Source organism: Seriola aureovittata, chromosome 6 (genome assembly GCF_021018895.1).
Source record: "Seriola aureovittata isolate HTS-2021-v1 ecotype China chromosome 6, ASM2101889v1, whole genome shotgun sequence".
NCBI classification, from domain to species: Eukaryota; Metazoa; Chordata; class Actinopteri; order Carangiformes; family Carangidae; genus Seriola; species Seriola aureovittata.
In genome coordinates, this window is record NC_079369.1 from 26,112,194 (window position 1) to 26,133,480 (window position 21,287).

The 21,287-nt window shown below is 44.5% G+C and overlaps 1 protein-coding gene across 1 annotated transcript in view; it reads right to left on the bottom strand.

Moving 5' to 3' along the window:
• Window positions 1-21,287, bottom strand: part of gmds (GDP-mannose 4,6-dehydratase) — a 183,887-nt gene that overhangs the window by 103,222 nt on the left and 59,378 nt on the right. Inside the window, exons 5-7 of the mRNA XM_056378553.1 lie at window positions 15,804-15,996; window positions 14,568-14,672; window positions 2,816-2,943 (exon numbers count right to left, since the gene is read on the bottom strand). Coding sequence (XP_056234528.1) covers window positions 2,816-2,943; window positions 14,568-14,672; window positions 15,804-15,996 — 426 coding nt within the window. The remainder of the gene's footprint in view (window positions 1-2,815; window positions 2,944-14,567; window positions 14,673-15,803; window positions 15,997-21,287) is intronic.

The window sequence follows — 21,287 nt, forward strand, 5'->3', positions numbered from 1 at the left end:
ATTCAGAAATTTGTTCTGTGTCATCAAATCACAGAGAACCACACTGAAAAGAAATAATAAAAGGTTTCAAACACAGTCATAAAAAAGTCCAAAGTTTAACCCCTTTGAGGAAAAATGAGATCAGAAGGATTTAAATTATTTTATGTCCTGATCTTATTCTAAAGCGTTCGGCTCCCGGCTCGTACCCCGTAATACAGTAATAATAATAATGAAGGGCTCCATTGAGAAAAGCTGGGCAGCTCCGGGTCTGTCTGCCTGCCGGGGACAGACACCCGATACCCGGCCGAGACGATGCCCAGCCAGCCGCACGCCTTCAGACGTCGTTAGAGCAGACACACAGCACGCCCCTCCTGCCACCCGCAATCCATCCACAGCCAATTACAAGCAATTTCCCTGTCCTAGGTGGGGTGAGGAGAGGGAGGGAGGAGGGGAGGAAAAGCAGTTGTCAGCCTGAAGCAGACACACATGGTTCTGTTTACACATTGCTAGTTGTTTGACTTTGCCATGGTAACACACTGCTGACGCTGGCGGGATGGATGGATATTTCAAAGTGAGACAGAGAAGTAGAGAGAAGGGGGGGGGGTCGGGTGGTGGTGACAGTCGCCAGCCTTTGATGGTCTGCAGGGTGGGGTGAACTTTCAGCAGGAGAGATGGCTCGTTTTTGCATAATGTACGAACGTCCCACAAACACAAGTCTGTTTGCCTCCTCCCTTCATCTACAACCCCCCCACCCCACCCCTCCTCCTCCTCCTCCTCCTTCTTCCTCATCCTCCACCTCAGTTCCCCTCAGCACCTCGAGCTTCTGTTTGGCTTCCCGAAATCTGCCTTTCCGAAACTGGAGACGCGCGGCAAGGAGGTGCCTGATTCACCAGAACTGGAATGTCGGCAGTTCCCACAGGAAACCTGGAGCGTCTCAAAGCCAGGGCGCCCAGGACAGGCGAGTACACGCACACACACACGCGCACGCACACACACACACACACACATCCAGCAGTACAGGGTTTGCACATACAACACATAAGGACACAACTGGTCAGTAAGACAGGCTGAAGTTAGCAGGATGAAGAAACCTGCTGGATGTGACCCAACAATCGGGAGAAACGTAGATATCAGTCTGTTTTCCTTTTGTTCTCCTGTTTCTCGTCTTCATCCTCTTGTTTCTGTGCGTTAGTGAAGTGCAGAATCTGGGTCTGTTCTGAGGTTTTTCGTTTGACTTTTTATGCAGTTGTGCTGCTTCTACATCTCACTTCGAGTTTAGTGCACTCAACCTAGAACTTCCTGTCACCTCATATCTGTAAAAACAATAAATGGGACTTTTACCTCCAAAACTGCATCAAAAAGATTATATATACTGTCTTTTATTTCGTCAGATGATGCATGTTGATGAAAAATCTGTGCAAAAATCAGTTTAAATTGATCAGGCCCTTTCACAAGGTCCAGGTTTTTTTAGGTAAAATTGTGGGATCAGAAAGGATTTCATCAGGAGAACAACAATAAAATAATCATAGAGCAAGGATAAGCATAAACACTGGTATCCATTATCCATCTGTGATTCATTTTAATTATGAATCCCTAACGTACACAGTATTTACCCTTGAGAACGTGTAGGTCTGTTAAAGGCTCCAAAAACCAATTAAACTCGTCAGACCTGAGATCAGATTTCCTCATAAATCCTTTAAAAGGCATAAAATGTTTTTTGTTGTCTGAGAAAAACAATAAATGGGACTTTTGCTTCCAAAATGTGATCAAAACGATTATATACCCTGTCTCTTATTTTGTCAGATGTGAATCTGTTTTCATGGGAGAAAATAAAATCACACAACGGATCATTTTTCTAAAACAATAAACTTTTGTTCTTCCATGTAACCGGTTCCAACTGAAGTCAGACTTCCTACCACAGGAGGTTAAATTATTCAGTGTGGTTACAGTAAGATGTGACTGAGCGGCAGACTTGTGACCAACACACTGCTGACGCCATTGACGCCTCCGCGCCCCACCCCAACGGCGTCAACCGGCGTTCCACTACCTCCCCGCTCTGACGTGGGACCCCCCCGCTGTGATCTGCAGTTAAACTGCGGCGTAACCTCCTCATTCCATATCCCATCTCAAAGAGCCCTCCCCCCTGCGCCACCATCACCTCCTAATAACAACACCGTCCGCTGTGAGGGCTCTGCTGTCAGACATGGCAACCCGTCGAGTCTTTCATCTCGGCGAGCAACACACACATGTTCCAACCTTAACCCATCACACACTTTGACGCACATATAGGAATGTGCGCTTCCTTAAACACACACATGAGCGCTGAGGTGGGAAAAAAACGGAGGCGTTCAGAAACGCTGAGCTCCGTCTGCTCCTGGACGACCCCACTGTTCGTTTCATCTCCCCTCTCCTCTCTCTGCTTGCTGCTGGCACCATGACGTTAACACAAACACCGTATTTCTGTCATCGTCCCCGGGACGCAGCGTTCCCTTAATATCTCTCTTTCTTCTGCGGGCGTTCAGGGAATGGCGATGGGGGCCTGGAGGGATCTGGGACATGGGTGAGTTATGGGAAACCAGAGTGCAGTCTGTGGCCTCACAGCATGCGGCCCTCTCTCTCTCCTCCCGCTCCCCCTCTCCTTCTCTATCTCTGTTTCTCTTTTGGCAGAGAATCATAGGAGGCTTCATGCAGATCGCATATTACAGCCTCAAATGATCTGGGAAAACACGCCGTTAATGCTATGTGCACATCTGAACCCTGTTCAACTCTGAAGCAGTGCACGCACAGTTTGTGTGTACTTCTCCGGGCTTGTGTGCGGTTATGGTGTGTGTTTTACCTCCACGTAGTCTTTGGCGTGGCCCCAGTCCCTCTTGGAGTCCAGGTTGCCCAGGCTGAAGTTCTCCAGTTGGCCCAGGTGAATCTTTGCCACAGAGCGGCTGATCTTACGCGTCACAAAGTTTGCACCTAAAACATATACATAAAAAAAAAAAAAGATTTGTTGGCATCTTCTGAATTCATTTACAGTTTACATGGGATATAAATATCACAGAGGTTCAGCGTGGTCCAACACACACAAACACAGATCATCAGACACGGAGAAACAAGGAGCAGATAAGTGAAATCGAGGTCTGCATGAAAATGGAGTTTAGAGATCCCTACCAAACTTCTACAATCGCTCCATCACCACACACAAACACACACACACACACACACACACACACACACACACACACACACACACACACGGACGGCCTCCAAACCTCTACCACTGCTCCAAGTCTTCTATAGCCAAAGCAAAAAGCCACCCTGAGTAAAATCAATTCCTTTCCACCTCACATTACAGCCTCTAGATCCTTTTAGATTCCTCCTCTCTCATTTTCCCCTTTAATTCAATGTTTCGGTGTCAAATCTGGGCCGGAGGCCAAGGCAAATCTCAGAGCATCAGTCTGTCAACACCAAAAAAAAAAAAAAGTAACAGGGAAGTTCCACACAAAAATGACAACCAAACAGGACCACCCTGACTGCGCCGGTGCAGTGTCCAGTCCAGAATCACCGCATCGACGGCGGGTACATCTGCCAGATCGCCCTCAATCTGAGGAGACACATATGGCGATTTTATCTGCGGGAAAACAAATGAGCTCCTAATGACTATTTCTGTGCCACTAGCAGGGTTAGAGGAGTCTTCTGGGTGTTTTGGCGGCACGCTGAGGGCCAGTGTCGTGTTCTCTATTCCTGCTGCGGGGGCAGAAGATGCCGCGGCGTGCCTGCGAATAAAGGCTCCAGCCCTCCAACCCAAACACAGCATTATACTGATGGAAATCAACACTAAATATTAGGGTGTCATGACTAATAATGCCACCATCTTGGTTTAAACAGCCTATCAGAGCTTGCGGGGTTTAGCTCTGGCTGGGCTCTTCTGTCTTGTGTTCAAAAGCCAAATGGCAGACATGTTGGGATATGTGAAAATATCATTTCAAAGGAAAGCCTGAAACTCGCATCAAAGAGTTAGCTATTTTTAGCTGACACTACATCTCCACTGTACATAAATCTCCCACAACCTTGCGTGAACCTCTTCAGGACCTCTTAAGAGCTCCTGCATGCAGCTTTTTAAACTCATCATGCTTGAGATGAATGTTGCCATTTAGCTCTGCAGCCCATCCTGGCCTTAACAGCGTGGTTCTGTCTCGACACTGTATCACTGTTGCCCTGACATGGAGCAGAGCCTCCATTTAGACACAGGAAAATCCCATGAACCCAATCATGCGAACGCACCAAATTTGTAGTAATTATTTCATAGGAAAGCGACAGCCCTGGGCAGGCTGAGTGAAAACAGACCAGAGGAGGTTAGACACGCTTATTTGAGAAAATACAGCATGTTGTGTGTTGGTAGCGGGTCACGTGGGCCCCCGCGTCAACGCTGCTCTGTCGCCATGTTGAGCTGGAGTTTATATGAGGCTCTGTGCGGTCTTCAGACTTTCTCTGGCTCACACTACGAACACAATTTAAAACAAAAGGCTATAAAATTCGATCTTCAAAGTCATCCATTGTTCTCAGTTCTTTGAATCAATAATATAGACACGTTTATTAGGAAATAGCACCTGTCTACAGAGCGTAGATAAACTGTCGATGGAAACCCCCTCTGATGTCAGACCCGTACTGTCTTTGCATGATCGCCTCTTCTGGTGGCCCGGGGGCCCTTCTCTAACCTGGCAGGTCATCTGTTCTGACAGGTACCAGCGCTCCTGCTAACTGTAGTCAAATGTTAACCAGCAATTATTTATCTGCCACTGATGCATCCATGACTGTCAGCTTTGTTCTCATGCACATCAGCCAGACAGGCTCTTATCACACACCACAGGGAACGGGCATCTACCTCACAGCTACACACACATGGACATTCTCATGCCACATGTAGGGATGGGACAATTAAGCAATTAATCAATGGAGAGAAAGTTAATCGAACATAATTTTAAAGGGGAACTCCAGAAACGGTTGTATAACGTCTTCTGTGGCTCAGAGGGAACTTCCTATACAGAGCCTGTGAAAGACATGGGTTTTTAACCAAGCAGTCAGGGTGTAATGAAAAGGTTCCATCGAGTGGCATTGTGTGAAGTGTAGGATCCCATGCTTTTGAATTTTGACCCATTTAGGAACTAAAAGTATGTTGGCTTCTGCTGCTTTGATTTTGAACATTATATTTTTTAATTCACAGCTCTGCAAGTTCCCTTGGAAAGAGTTTTTTTTTTTTAGTTTTTTTAAGAGTAAGAGACGTGCAACAAGGGTCCCTGGCTGGAATCAAACCAGAGATGTTCTGGTTAAACAGTATAGGTCTTAATACCTGGGCAAATGGACACCCAACTTGAGTAGTCCTCTATTAAGCAATTCATTATTTTGAGCCATTTATCATGCAATAGAGCTAAAAAAGTTACCATCTAAAATTCTGTTTTAAATGATGATTTATGATTTGAGTCTTTATTTATTTTAATATATGCTGCCAAATTTTGTTGCATACTTTAATGCAATGACAATGAAGAATCTACCCATTTATCTATCTATCTATCTATCTAAAACACTAGTAAGCCTTTATTTTTTATTTTGTATCCCTCTTTGAAATTCAGGAAATAATTTTTTGCACTAAACATCTTCACTTCTCTTCTGCTTACCAATGATTCTCTATTTTATCCAAATACTTGAGTTTTGAACTGTTGATCTGACAAATCACATCAATCTCAAAATTTCACTGAGGTCTCTGGAAACTTCCCACTATTTATTCTTTTTTTTCTTAGATTAAATGATTAGTCAGAAAAAAATCAAAAGACAGAACAATATCCATATATCATACGTGAGGACGTGGTGGGGTGAGGCAATGTAACAAGAGCCCAGATTGGTAACTACAGTAAATTGGAAGTCAGGGGTGTGATATGATCCAACATCCAAGGGAAACTCAGGTTTGCAGGTTAAACGCAGGTTGTCAAAACTCTGCAGAGCCGACTTGGCTCTTAAAAAGGTGGCAGAGGGATACAGTGTAGCACAGTACCCCCAATCAGTAATAAAGTCCATTATTCCCCCCCGAGCACACCTGTAGTCTCCTTGTAAAGCTCACACCTCTGTTTGGAGTGGCTCTGCTCCCTGCCTCCTCTAATTGGTGCGGTGTGGACCAGAGCGTGGGCCTAATGGACCGGCCTGCCTGGCTGTGGACAAAGCCTACACTGTTACTGGCCCGGGTGTTAATGTGTTTCCTTTACTGGCAGCGGCACCGCAGGACAACCAGGAGGAGGGGGGTTGGAGGCAGGGGAGAGGAGCCAGGGGGGCTAACAGGAGGTTTCGAACCCGAGCGGGCCAGCGGTGGACGTTTAACCTTGCCCGCAGCCCGGCGGAAAGTCTAATAAAACCATGGGCCGTGAAAACTGAGCAGGCAGCAAAACCCGTGCCAGAAACTGACACTCACTCTCTTTCTCTCTCTCTCTCATTCTCACTTAACCGTCTCTTTTATTTTTTTTTTTTCCATCATTCCTTTTCAGTTTTTGGCCACAGAAGCGACAGGAAAAACGTAACACACGGGCTTCGTTGGCACAGCTGGGCTGAAGTATGGGGAGAAAAGGGAGGAGGAGGAGGAGGGTGAGGAGAAATGTGCAGAGATGTCTCCCATCCAGAGCCAGGCCATGTGGGCCCAGACAGGATGGGGACAGGAGCTGTCGGCTGGGGGCTCTGGTCTGGGGGAGTCAGGGAGGGGACTGTGGGTTTTGAGGGGATTTTGGCTGGACCGTCCCTGGTTACTCAACAGATTCTGTTGATAGAACCACGCTGCTAAAGAAAGGTGACTTATGAAGTCTGTCTTCAAACTGTGTGACGGCCCAGCCCTTACACACTAAGACCTCAAGATGTCTGACTCACACTCATTTATATTACTGTCTGTGAGCACATTTATGGGCATTTACCGATTGAGATTCAACCGCAGCGAGATTTATTTGCATCACTCTCCTGTGACAGTTATTTTGAAGACATAATGTGTGGTCATGGCTCAGCTGAATGGCACATTAGCTCTGGAAAAAACTGAAAAGCTGAGTAAATTCAAGCCTTGAATCATGTCAAACATTTATCAAGTTCGTCTTTAATGTTACATTTACAAAGGTTGAACATCTATTTCCTTCCTGAGCCAAGTCTCGTCTTCCAACTTTAGACCTGCCGCATGTTTTTCATCACCACGTGAATGTGTCCAAAGGTTTGCAGGATGTTACTAAATTTTCTCTTTTCTTAATAAAAATGTGGAAAGACTTGGTCACCCAGGCTGCTCTAACGAACCACATTCCAAAAACAGGACTGTTATTGCTTACTCTTCTTAAAAAAGCTGAACTAAAAGATTCATTCCAAGTATTTTCCAAATGTCTGACAGTTGAGTCACTTTTGTTGTGAGCTTGTCTGAACTGGCAACGCTCTGAAGGTGGGTAAAGAAAAAAATAGACGAGACATAATTTTGATTGCCACAGGGTTGTCATAGGAACCCTTAGGTTACCTCAATGAAGAGTTTACACACCTGTTTTGGAACTCAACCAGAACTGCAAATCCCATAATCCCACTCTGTCTTTTGAGCAATGGCCTTGGGGAGTGAAAGGCTTTGTGGCAGGCTTGAAGTGAAAAATGCAACCCTTAATTTCCATCTCAACTCCCACACGTTTAAGGGTTTAGGTCGACTCCGGAACCCTGTTTACATCGAAATGGAAACGTTCTTGTCTCATACCCATCTTCTTTTATCTGACCTGAGTTATGAACAAAATACCTGACTTGCAAGGAGCACAGAGTGAGGAATTTTGCAGGAGGAATCTTCACCGGGTCGGGGGTTGGCCAAATTCCACCCAGGCCAAAGACCTGTCAGTGTCTGCCATCGCCGTTATTGCACAATTCACATTCCAATTGATCTCTGGAGACTTGACGAGGGGAGAATATTTGCGTTATATCCAAGATAGGTCATGCGCTCGGCTCTGCCAACACAGCATCTATTCACACCTGACAGACAGCTGTCCTCATTCTGGGCTGACTAAACTGACAGGGAGGGCGCAGACAGAAAGAAATGTGATGCGAGGAGCGCTGGAATGGAGCTGGAGGGTTGCGAAGAACAAGACCAAGACCAAGAAAGTCCTTTTTTTTTTTCTCAAATTGGGTGTGATGCAACAAAATGGATACACGGCACATGGTGTGCAAAGGTGTGGAGAAAGAAAGGGAGGGAATGGAGAAAGAGAGGGGAGTAGGTGATACATGTTTTTCTTGAACTTCAACACTGACAGCACCACCTCCACATTACAGAACCGAGAGTGAATGACACAAAGTGTTTCACTCCAGGATCGAAGACAAAGATGTAGCTGCGTCTGGCGGCAACCCGTAGTTCGATCAAAATCAAAATACGGCGCATCGACACCTTGGGGTTTGCTCGTCCGCCTGCACGGCTCTGACAGGGCCTGGCAAGGGTTGAAGAGAGGCGACGGGGTGCCCTCAACCTGCGGTACAATTAGCGCCACTCAAAGCGAGCACTCAGTCAACAGGATTCTTGGTTGCCATGGTGACCTGAGACAACAAACACAGATTTGAGGGCGGGAGTGGGGATGAGTAGAAGGTAGAACCCTCAACAACCACGTGACACATCTGACGCCAACTCAGACTGAGACGGAGGGAAGCACCTTTGTGGCTACGAGACACAAGGTGGTGGAAGGTGTGGAGGGGGTGGGGTGGGGGCTCAGCCGTTTTCTCATCGACACCTGATGACACGAAAAACAAAAAAAGGGCCTGCTCCGTGCCGGGTTCCATCTTACAAGATACCGCCAAATCTCCTCGACGCCCCCCCTGACCGAGTCATTCCCATCCAAAGATCTCCTTTGAAAATAACCTCTCTCAAACAAATGGATAACATATCCTCTTACAAATCTATCGTGCGATCTGACCCTTTGGGCTCAACCTCAACAAAAGCAGAAAGATGAAGCCAAGGCATGTAGAGGCTGAGCGGCTGTATGTGTGTGTGTGTGTGTATATGTGTGTGTATGTGTGTGTTTTAAGGGGTAGCATTGACTTTGGCAGTGCTATTCTAACTTCCCCAATGCTAACTGGTCTTCTCTCCTAACATAACAGTATATTATTCTATACTGCCAAGCGTGAACCACAGAGCTCTCAGGGTGGAGAGATGGATGGGACTTCCCCAAATAAACCAGGGGATTAGGCTACAACTGGAGCTGGTCAGTAGTAGCAACAGTGGATACACACACCAAACATATTACTGCGCTGATTTACTGCCTAGCCTTGGATCAACACACTGCTAATAACTATAAATTAAAATCGGGTTTTGACTTTTATTGTCAAAATTAGATTTTTGGGGACTTTGAGGTGCTGTGTGTTTGTTGAACGTGATGACCAAATAAACACATGAGCTGGTTATTTGCACAGATTTCACTGCTGATCACTGTTGCCAAGAATCTGCGGAATACTGCACTGTCTCATATGTCACAGCAATATGGAGTCTATTTAGCACCCCTGCTAACGCTAATCCCCCTCTTCAGAGTCAGTGTGAGGGCTGTTTGTTATGGCTAACAACTAAGCTAACCGGAAAGGAGCTAGCCGCGGTGTGAACCAGCCGGCAGATGCAGGCTTCTGTTTGCTTTGCTTCACGCTGGATTTCCACCGGGTTATTTTTCCTCCACGACTGTCCGATTCTGACCTCTCGCTGCAGAACAATGGGGATCGGCTGTTTATTGGTTGAACGGTCAGGTGTTTACGAGAACGGTAAGAGAAACCAGAAGCACATTCCTGTTGGGATGAAGTCATCCTGGGCGCTGTGAGACAGAGACAGAGCTCCTTGTTGGATCCTACAGAGGGACAGTTAAGTCTGAGGCTGGTGTTCAGCTTCACTATTCCCTCTCCAGCCATTCCCGGCAGCCGCCAGACCGTCCTATGTGACACACCACACCACGCCACACTGCGCCGTGGAGATGATTGGTCACCACTGGGTCACTTTAGCAGACGCCATGAGCAAGTCTAAGTAGGCTTGTTATTAAAGGGAAAAGTTTCCTCATAAAAGCAAACATCTATTTGTTTCTCAAACACAGACACACACATCCAGTGGCACCCTGGGAGAATGACATCACAGCTTTTCCTGTGTGTGGGAGGAGGAGGGGGGTGGGGGTGGGGGTGGGGGGGGTGATGTCAGGGCCACTGAAACTGACATCACTGACTTCCTCCCTCCTTAGTGACTAATAATTCGAGTGGAGCCGTAGGTAGAGAGGAGGGGCGGCACACAGGTAATGAATGAGCCTTTATCTCTCTCTCTCTCTCTCTCTCTCTCTCCACCACAAGTGTGTTGACACACGTAGGGACAGTGTCCAAACACTGTGCACAGAGATGTTCTGGGTGTGGCTGAGAACAGAGGAGTGATGACAACTCATCAGCCTCTGGAGATCTGCACAATGTCTCACTGGCTTCTTTAGTGATGTCATTGTGTTGGTGTTTTGGAGAGTGATAAACTAAAATCATTTGGGTGTCAAAGAGAGAAGTCATTAGTGGGAATTTATTAATTTGAGCTTTTTCATTTAGTTTTTTACTGAGATTCTGTTATCTTTATCTTTATTCACTAACTGTGATTTTTGTCACAATTACACACTGTACACTAACAATATAAAATAAAATAATATTGTGGTTGTGATATGAGTCACGATTTCAGTTGGAATTTGAAATTGAAAATGAGGATGATGTGATTTGTGTTGAGTCTTGTACCAAACAAGTATATTCCTCTCACATGTGGAGACTATGATTTGTAGGCCGGGGTGTCTCTGTTGAACCACAATGCTTCATTTACGGTCTGTTGTGACACGTTTTACCTTTATCAAAACATTGCAGCTCCTACCATATTGCAATTTCTTTTTTTCTTTTCTTTTTTTTTTTAACAATTTGTTTTATCAAATTTTCCAAAATACAGAGCAGTGTACAAGGGAAAACACAGGGGTGAAGCATCAAAGACAATGAAAGAGAAAAATAAAATAATAATAATAAAAAAAAATAATTATGAGCTAAAGTAATCCCTTAAGACCAGTCACAGTCAACTGACAGGAGCCATTACAACCATACACAAACATAAGTACATTAGTAAAGTAAATACAAATTCCTAACCCATATTGCAATTTCGATTTTTTTTTAGGTTATTTTTTGGGCAGTTTTTTGCCTTTAATGTGACAGTCCGGGGGGGAGTGAGAGGAAAGTTGTAGAAGAGAGAGAGAGAGAGAGAGAGAGAGAGAGAGAGAGAGAGCGAGAGAGAGAGGGGGATGACATGCAGCAAAGGGCCCGGGCTGGATACGCACTCAGGTTGCTGCAGAAAGAACTGACCGTGGTATGTGCTCTACCGGGTGAGCCACCTTCAATTATATTTGGGTTCATTGTTCAGCCTTATAACGTATATAATATGTACAATAATTTTTAATGTGCTACTTAGTTAGTTAGTTACTTAGTTAGTATACATAAAATTGATGTTGATCCATCTGTGTCTATTTCCTGAAGCAGGAAGAGTATGGATCGTACTGACAGACAACGATGCAAAGTGTGACGAAAATTGCGCAGTTTATTTGAGTTGGCAAGTTTCCACCACAGTCTATTATGTCTCTGCTTTTTTCTGAGTCTACCGTTTCAGTTTCCCACAGTTTAGTATAAAACATAAAACCGGTTTCCTGCTCAAAAATAAATAAATCTAGTGTGCTTCACTTTGTACGTTTTATGATGAGATGGTAAAACATTCTACAGTTAGCATACAGCATCCAACAGTTCCACATTTGACGTTAACAACACCAGGAGTGACACTGAGTATGTGAAATAATTTATAAACTCCATGTTGACTCCGTATTGTCTCTGTACAGTAACACGTATCAGTGGTTACGTAATGCACTCTGTGATTTACTGTACAACCATACCCTGCAGGAATGAAAAAATGTGCCATGGGAGTGTTTCGCGGCACAACGCGCCAACTCCTCCACCCCCCCCTCCCCGTGGGTGACGGGAGTGCACGGACAAACGCCCCGACAGTGTGGCAGCGACAGGGTCACGGCAGGCCCCAGAGGCCTGGGTAAACACTGGCCAATACAGCCAACGCAAGCGCCACACTGGGTTGTGCAAGGCAGCAGCCGTGGGACATCTGGCCACATCACAGCGCAACGTTCCTGCTTTATGAGCAACAACAGCCGTAAGTCTGAGAATAGAAGTGGCAGGAGTAAACCCAGTGGCCCGCTGCAGAAATGCTGACTGCGGAGAAAAGAGGAGGAGGAAGGACATGAAAATGAAGCAAGACAGAGGAAGAAAGGAGAAAGAGAATGTGTGTTTGTGTGTGTGGCAAGGAGGGAAAGATAGACGCGGAGTGAGAGAGAGGGAGATGAGAAAGAGCTGACCGAGGCCCGAAAGGCCGAGGACGTGTTATCGGGAGGGCAGCGAGCTTTGCCCTTATACGGTCATTGTGTGTACGTGTGGAGAAGGACACAAGCTTCTCTGACTTCACAGTTTCACAGGGATGCTCAATCAGCCCCCTGAGAATTATTTGATTAATTGATCCGTTATAACATCTGTAAAATCTATAAAATAAAGATATTGAGTTTACAAAGGCAGCTGATCTTCATACTTGCGAGGCGGGAAACAGAAAATGTTTTTGCACCGAGAAACTAATAAGTCAACTATTGTTATAGATTAATTTTCTGTTTATCAGCCCTACTTATCTCCATCCCTCTACTCACTTGTAAGCACCACGCTGTGACTGCGTGGACTCATTCTCGATGGCGACCGCACCATCTTTGCTGAAAGCGGCTGTAAACTACAGCCGTTCCCACACCTATCTATCTGTGGTAACCCATTAGTGTTTACTGGCTGACCCCTGACCTCGGCTGGGGTCGTGGCCAGGGCCTTCATTAAGGGATAAATCATAAACACCTGAGCGGCTGACCTGGGTGCAGCGCCGGGGCTGCAGTCATGTGGTATTCATTTTGGATCGTGGTGGCGTGTAAATCGGGTTAAAACAGCGCCCGCGACCCTCGGGGCTCAGAGCACATATTAAAAATGTGACCACAACCCACTCACTATGTGTCATAATATGTGTGACTGTATGTGTGTGTGTGTGTGTGTGTGTGTGTGTGTGTGCGTGTATCAGGTAGTTATGAGAAACCTGGCTCCGGCGGTGAATGAATATGACTTTATATAGAGCATGTAATTGAATACTTTTACACAATCCAACGATGGTTTACCTTCTGTTTTACTGCCTTATTGTGGGTTTAGCCTGTTGACACATGACACAATGTTAAATCATGACAAATTCAGCCTTACCTTACCCCCTGTGTTTGGGTAATTTAAACTTGGTTTTGGTTCTATGGCTACACAATTGAGCTTTGTGTACAGAAAACGCTCCACGATGTTATGCTGTGGCTTCAGAGTGAGATTTGATTTCATGACAGAATGTCATTTTGTATTGCTTAACATAAGGCGTGTATTTTAAATAACTAGTCACTGTGTCTCAGTACCTTTCCTACACACCTGATGATGATTCCTGTTTACCTGCTCTATTTATTAAAAAGTCTGAACCTTGAATATTCTTTTATTTATTGAAGTTTTTGACTGTAAAAAAAAAAAAAAAGGCCTTGGCATAAATTTCTGATGAACTTTTTATAGATTTTTATTCGTTAGATATATTTTGTAAGTGAAACTATAAAGATCAAGCTGTAGGGGAGAGCAGGGCCGAATGAAACACATGTGTGGTCTGTGGATACCAGGTGTCATTTTGCACAAATGTGGAGCGATTGTTAAAATATGACTTTGACCTAAAGTTGTCTGTGGTGGGACAGAAGTATGAACATGAATTGTTTATGTTATTCTTGTTTCTGTTAAAACTGTCTGACATTGTCCTTCTTAATATGTAGTTGCAAACATATTTTTTCATTTATCTTACATAAAAATATTAAGTTTAATCTTTAGAACATACGGCTTGGTACGACATGTCAGACGCATGCTTTAATAAATGCCGTAACACACACAGTGACTGCATTAGCGGCAGGACCAAATTAAAGCAGCTGTTTCACTCAGACAGTGACTCCTGACAGTTAAAATCTGATTTGCTTCTATACTGGAAAAACTCCAACATTGCACTTGCAACTTCTGGATCTGTTAAAGTCTGAATTCATCTGTCATAAGATCACGTCAATGAAACAATGAACACAACTTGTCATTCAGAAATAAATGCCGTGTGAGGGAATTTACTTCCTGACGTATCTAAACAATATGTCACACAAGCAGTGCTGACGCAGTTTGCCACATCTGACTTGTATGGGCTCGGAGGAACTCACTGTGCTCTGTTCGTCCCTGCGCTCCTCTAGTCTGTTTAAACTCTGTGTAAAGTAATGTGATTCCTCCATGATCATTACAGGAGTACGTTCATTTAAAAATTCCTTTTTTATGAATTTAATCAAAACAATGCATGTTAGTGTTTTCTCCTCTATCACTATCAGATGTTGCAACGACGGCGACAACTTCCACAATAGGGTCGGACACAAAGCAAACAAAGCAGAGAGCGTGTCGTGCTGTGAGCTCACCTCTCCTCGGGCTCTCGTGGTTAAAGAGGATCCCGTTGACAGCGAACATGTTGTAGGCCTCTCGAAAGTTCACCACGATCCAGTAGGCGTAAAGCTTCGCCGCACCTGGGGATGAGAGGTGGAGGAGGACGGGAACAGAGGAGAGCAAAGAGAGAGAAATGTATTTGTACCACATCACACAGAACCCAACACAGCTTTTCAGATTCACAGTGGCAGACTTGTTCTCACTGATGTGACGATTTTTATTCACGCAATCGACAAATAAAACCTTCAGGCGGCCGCTCAGTGTTAGAGTTGTTGTGACACTGTAAGCAGAGATAGAATCACTGGTCCTGTCTTCTCAAAGCTGCAGACACAGAGAGGCCATAAAAGAGAGACAGATTCTACACTACACTACATGTCAAAGTTGAACACAGCGGTACCGCAGATCATATTTCACCATCAGGGACGAGGAACCTCAGACTCCTGCTGATTGACCAAAAGCAGGCTTGTACAAAAAGTTCTCTTTTTTTTTTTCCCTCACCATCTTCCTCCTCCTCCTCCTCCTCCTCCTCCCTTCTGTGATGAGGGGAATACCAGAGCAAGAGAAAGGAGGCGCCCATTGATTAAGCCGTGAGGTCAGGATGTACGCGCTAGAGGTGAAGGGAGGTTGCCGCGGCAACCCCCCTGCCACCTCTCGCCTCCCCGCCTTTTCCCTGAGTCTAATTAATGAAGGAGCAGCCCTCCTCATGATGGTATGCGCCTCCCATGCAGCCTCAGATTGAGTGCTGACAGATGGGGAAAGTGTCAGTGAGGAGAGCATTTAGACAACAGAGAACATGAAACCTGATCGCTCCCACACGTGTACAGCCTACGTGTGTGTGTGTGTGTGTGTGTGTTGAAAGTGAGTGCTGAGTGCTGTGGATATAAAGGTGTCTTTGTTAAAACGAGAGCCACTCCAGTCCTCAGTCAGACGTTTGGCCTCGGGGTGTGTGGAGAGCTCAAACGCTGCCTGAGCACTGAAGCCCCCCTCTATTCACACACACACACACACACACTCACACACATACACACAAATGTGCACGCGCACACACAAACACACTCAAAGAAAAAGCGCTGGTATCCAACAATCTGTACACCCTTACAAGGCCATACACATTTGTCTTGACAAATGGTGCAAGGTAGAAAATGTTAGGTAATCTGTGAGTGTGTTTCCATGTGGATCCACATCAACATGACGTCGCCACGTGTTATTACCGTAAGGTGAGCGAGGGTAGAAGGGAGTGGTTTCCTTCTGAGGGATCTCCTGGACTTTGCCGTACAGCTCGCTGGTGGAGGCCTGGTAGAACTTGACGCTGTTGGTCAGACCGCACGTGTTTATGGCGTCCAACAGACGGAGCGTGCCCACGCCGTCCACGTTAGCGGTGTACTCGGCCAAATCAAAGGAGACCTAAGAAAGAGGGAAGAGGGGGAAAAAAAAGAGACGGAGAGATTATTAAGGGAGCTGTTCATATACATTCTGCAGAGGATTTGTAATATTTGATGCACAGTCTAGAAAAGAGACAAAATATCTGGAGTCAAGTCTTTTGGTACCAAATGAAGACTTGAGACGTGACTTAAGAAAACAAAAGTCTCAAGTTTTACCTGGTGACATCACAGAATCACACTTAGTTATTCTCAAAACAACCTTTTACATGTTGTTTTATCAGCAGACGGTTTTTCCGTTGCAGTTTTGCGCAAAATAGAAGCAAATTATTTATGTATCTTAAAGGTCGATAACACACAGGTGCGACTGGCCTGTGTTTCCATTCAGTGACTAGAGCTGGGTTTTCTCCTCTCGCGATATCACTCCAATTAAACATGGCGACGACAGATTGTCTGCCTCTCGGTCAGAACTGGCTCCCCGGGGCCTGATACGGCAGGAGCCACGACTTGAATGTTAAAAAAAAAGTGTTTCAATTTTTCTATTTTGTTGAATTATTGCTTTGTCGACTCGTCTGAAAAACAACATTCATGTGAGCGTCTAAGTTTCTGAGAGACGTTTGAGAGTTTCCACATGTTTCCATTACTCATTTTTAACTTTGTAATTTCAAATTGTGCATGAAGCAGGTTAATGGAAACGCACCTGCTGATCAGCATGAAGCGAGCTGCAAGATGTGGAGCTGAAATTTTCAGATATGACTTCAGGCTCAGTCTTTCGTCCGGGCAATTTTAAATGGATTTCTTGTTTTTGTTTATTGCTAATGCATTTTCTAACCATCCACGCTTTGTTTCTGACTAGTTCTAGAGTCATTTTATTCAACGAATTCCTGACTTAATTTATTAAAACAGTTACTAAAATCTCTTATATCTTCACTTCTGCCACTGTTAAATGTAGAGGTTATAGTGCTGTCAGCCAATCACAGTCCACTTTTGGAACTGTTTTGTCTGCAAGTAGCAATTATTGTCATTATCAATTCATCTTTTGATTATTTTTTCGACAAATTAATTGTATCAAATTAAAGTGAAAATAGTGAAAAACACAAATCTCACATTGCTTGTCTTTTCTCCAACTCACATGCTGTGTATAAACAAAGCAGAAAGGCAGCAGCACATGTTGTTGATGAGCCAATTGGCTAATTGATTAATTGTTTCAGCACAAGACTCAAGTTTTTGAATTAATCTGATCCATGTTCTTTTGGATTATCAACAAATATTGTAGGTTAATTGCTCAGCAAAGGTCACAGGGTCACATGAAAACTGTCTTCAATCACACGTTTCACAGAGTCATCAACACCCCCACCCCCCACCCCACCCCTCCAGCAGAAGGTGGGAGGCGACAGTGGTGCAAAAACTTGAGTGGGGGAATGTGTTGTTTCTGGAGTCCATCAGAGCCCATCACAAAGCTCATAACTCAAACTTAACACTCCAACTCCCAGAATGCCTGTTTCCACTGCTGCGAGCCAAGAGGGGAGGGAACTCAATGAACACTGGAGGGGGGAGGGAATTAAATTTAAATTAGAAATGGATGTGCGTGTGCATGTGTGTGAGACACTGTGTACTTGGACTGTGTGCGCTTGTGCGAGCGCCAGCTTGGCCTCAGGCTCCCAATCAGGCGTGACGGTTAAAAGCCGTGCTGGTTAGTGGTCACCACACCTGGAGCAAGCAGCGTGAGCCACGTCTGTGCAGAGGAAACGTTTTGGCCCTTTAGTGCTTCCACACCAGAGCTGCGCGCAACGGCCAGATAAAGACCCCTTATTTAAAGCCGGGACCCAAGAACACTGGGCCTCTATTCCACTCATACACACACACACACACACACATGCACTGACACACATACACAGTGAGCAGGTTTGATCAGGGTCAATTACACTCCGCAGCTCAGTGTAATTACCTGTGACGCTCCACTCAGGCTTTTACTTTGCATTCTGGCATTTTCATTTACATCATTTACAAGAGAAAAGTGCAGAGGCGCTTTATATACTGAGACGTACTGTAAGTTACATAATGACGTTTTCTACAGCATTCATATAAAAACACAAGGGGTTAGACACAGTGACAGCAACACCTACTGTACAAAACAGAATCCAACCCGAAAATTTATCAGAGTTGAGAATAAACATTTCTCAGATGCTCAATTTCAAAGAAAACCATTATATGTTCAGCCATGATTTATGAATCATCGTTAGCTTGAATTTATTCACTGATTCGTTTAGCATTTTCTGGTATAATTCAGAATTCATTCGTTCCATCAGTGAATTCTGGGCCAGGAAGTCGTCCGGGCCCAGATGCAACAAAACAGGCCCAAACCATGACACCACCACCAACATGTCTCACAGATGGATCAGGTTCTTATGCTGGAATGCAGGTTTTTTTTTTCCTCTCTCAGAACACAATGCTTCTCATTTAAACCAGAAACTTCTATTTTGGTCTCATGAGTCCACAAAACATTTTTTCCAATAGACTTCTGGCTTGTAAACGTGATCCTGAGCAAACTGCAGACGGGCAGCAATGTTCTTTTTGGAGGGTCTCCTCGCAACCCTGACATGCACACCGTTGTATTTGATGTTCTCCTGATGGTGGACTCATAAACGTGAGAACATGAATGTTTATAGGTTACCTTGGGTTCCTCTGTGGCCACGCAGACTATTGTACACCTCGTCTTCAGGTCTTTCATTTCCTACATTTTTACATAATCCAATACAATGGTCCAAACTCTTTAGAGAAAGAAATCTTTGTTCATGCCATAATAGACTTAGATAGATCCCTGTTCTCTTAAAGCTCCATACAGTCTAAAGGTAGATGTCCATGTGTTTGATTATAGATCAGGTCTAGGTTCTATATTAATACTGTGAAAGTATCAAACCGCTCAGTCCATAGAGAAATGCACACAGCCTGTATTCAGACACTGAGCCTTGAAACCAGCCGTCAGGACTTCTGGAACTTTGTGATGTCACAACATAACAGTCACTGCTCTCAGCCATGTCCCAAACTCCGCCCACCTGGACCCACCATCAAAAACCTTGCAGGATTTGGTTTCTCTGAGTGTTTACCTGAAATCTGCTTTATTTTTATTGGACCACTCAGAAAATCAGCCAATCAGAAGAGAGGTTCAAAGCCTCTCCTCTCCCCCTCCTCCCCATCCTCCCCCTCATCCTGGAGAGTCGCATACTTTTGCCACTCACAGATCTGAAATATTGGATTTTTTTCCTCAATAATAATAAGTGACCAAGTGTAAGTGTATGTTTTTGTCTCATTTGTTTAATTGGGTTCTGTTTATCTACTTTAAGGACTTCCAAGCACCACTGTCATGAAATCCTCAGGTCAACCTTCAGTTCTTCCTCCTCCACTGTGCTGAGCCCCTCCTCCACCTCTTTTTCCTTGCACATTTCTCCTCCTGCTCTGTCACTTTTCTGTCTCTCTCTCCTCCGTCCTGGTGTGCGAGTCTGTCCATTCCCCATTTTTCCTTCACCAACAAGGTCTACAACACACATGCGCACACACGCGCACACACACGCACGCACACACACACACACACACACGTACACACGTACACACTACCACACAGACACAGACTCCGGGTATCAAAACCAGCTGAGAGGGGCAGGGTCCAGGACGCCTTGACAACTTAAATCAAACAAATTGCCTTAATGCCTCCATTCTCTGTCATTATGTAAGGCCGGGGCCTGAGCGCTGACGTTTTAAAGGCCAGACGTTTGTGTTCATCAGCGTGTGTGTGTCTGTGTATATGTGGTGTGTGTTTATGTGTGTGTGTCTGTCTAGGGGTTGGCTGCTGGGGCCCCTCGGTCGACCTGGCAGATATTGTTCTGTTCTGGGAAGCCAGCCAGGCTCTGTCAGCATTGGGGGTCCGCCGCCGAGCAAATATCCCGACCCGAAAAAAGCGATCGGTTTAAAAAAAGGTTCTAAATGTGCAGGATATACGTGCCGCATTTGGTGGTTTCGTTTCTTTCCTGCTCACACAAGGCCTGTTGAAATGCATGCCTGAAACTGGGGAATGTGACCCTGTACGTGTGTGTGTGGGGAATGTGTGTGTGTGTGTGGGTGTGTATGTGTGCGTTCACACAGACGAAAGTGTCAGTGTGTGTCTTGACAGATGTATAAATATGATCTACTTTAAATCAGCCGTGGCCTCTCTCTGCATACCTGCATGGACTTCATTATGGAATTATATGGAGGAATTAAGTTGTATATAAACAGCGGAGGAAGAAACGTAGTAGAACGTGTTTTATTGTGTGTTCAGAAAAAAAAAAGGAATTCACTCAAGAATAATAAAACAAAAACAGCTGAAATGATCTGAATCCACTGAAGTAAGTTCACTTTAAAAATATGGAATTAAAAAGACAGAAGAACGAGGCTTTTGTCACACTTGCATGTGATTTGAATGGATTTAACCAGTTTCAAATTTTTACTATTGAATAATTGAATAAAAAATATTTGCCCATCAGAAAGTTGTGTCCCAGTTCAGGGGTCACACCTTTCACAGGCTGCATTTGAAGAACGATCGCGTCACAGTGGCGTGACTAAATGCCGGGCACATCTGGCGACGTAAAGCAAAAATCTACTGTGTGTCAGACTCCCTCATTTTGATTCTGTCTTCGCAGTCTATGACAGCTACAAAGGGCCACACCTTCGTAGACGGCGTCCTCCGAAGGATGCGGCCCCTGAGTTGGGACACAGCAAATATATAAACAGTTAATATGGGACAGATTTCCTTTAATCCCAAGGTTTTAGGCTTGATGTTGGTAGATAATAGGTAGATAATTATATGTAAAAGTGCAAGTTTGAATAGAATTTAGAAAATAGCTGTGTCCCTAATTAAGATTGAATGAATAATGATGATAACAATAATAATAATAATAAAATTTATAATAATGAACTTTATTTGTATTGCAGTTTTCATACAGAGGATGCAGCTCAAAGTGCTTTTGACAAATATAAAAGAATGAATGGATAAAATGTACATAATGTGTAAACTGATATTCTCTACTGTCAGCTATGAGCCTTATGTGTGCATTTCTCCCTGCTGAGGTGAGTAAAGGTAATAAGCACGTTCTTGGATTCACTTTTGATTTATAAAAATAAGATTTAAAAAAAATTCCACCCAGATTATTTATTCTAGATTTTTAAAATTCAATTTATGTACCAGTTTTTTAATGCTTAAAGTAAGACAAGTATAGTTAAGAACTTTTTTTTTTTATTAATTAATTTTTTATTATGACCGAAAACAATAACCCCTGCAGA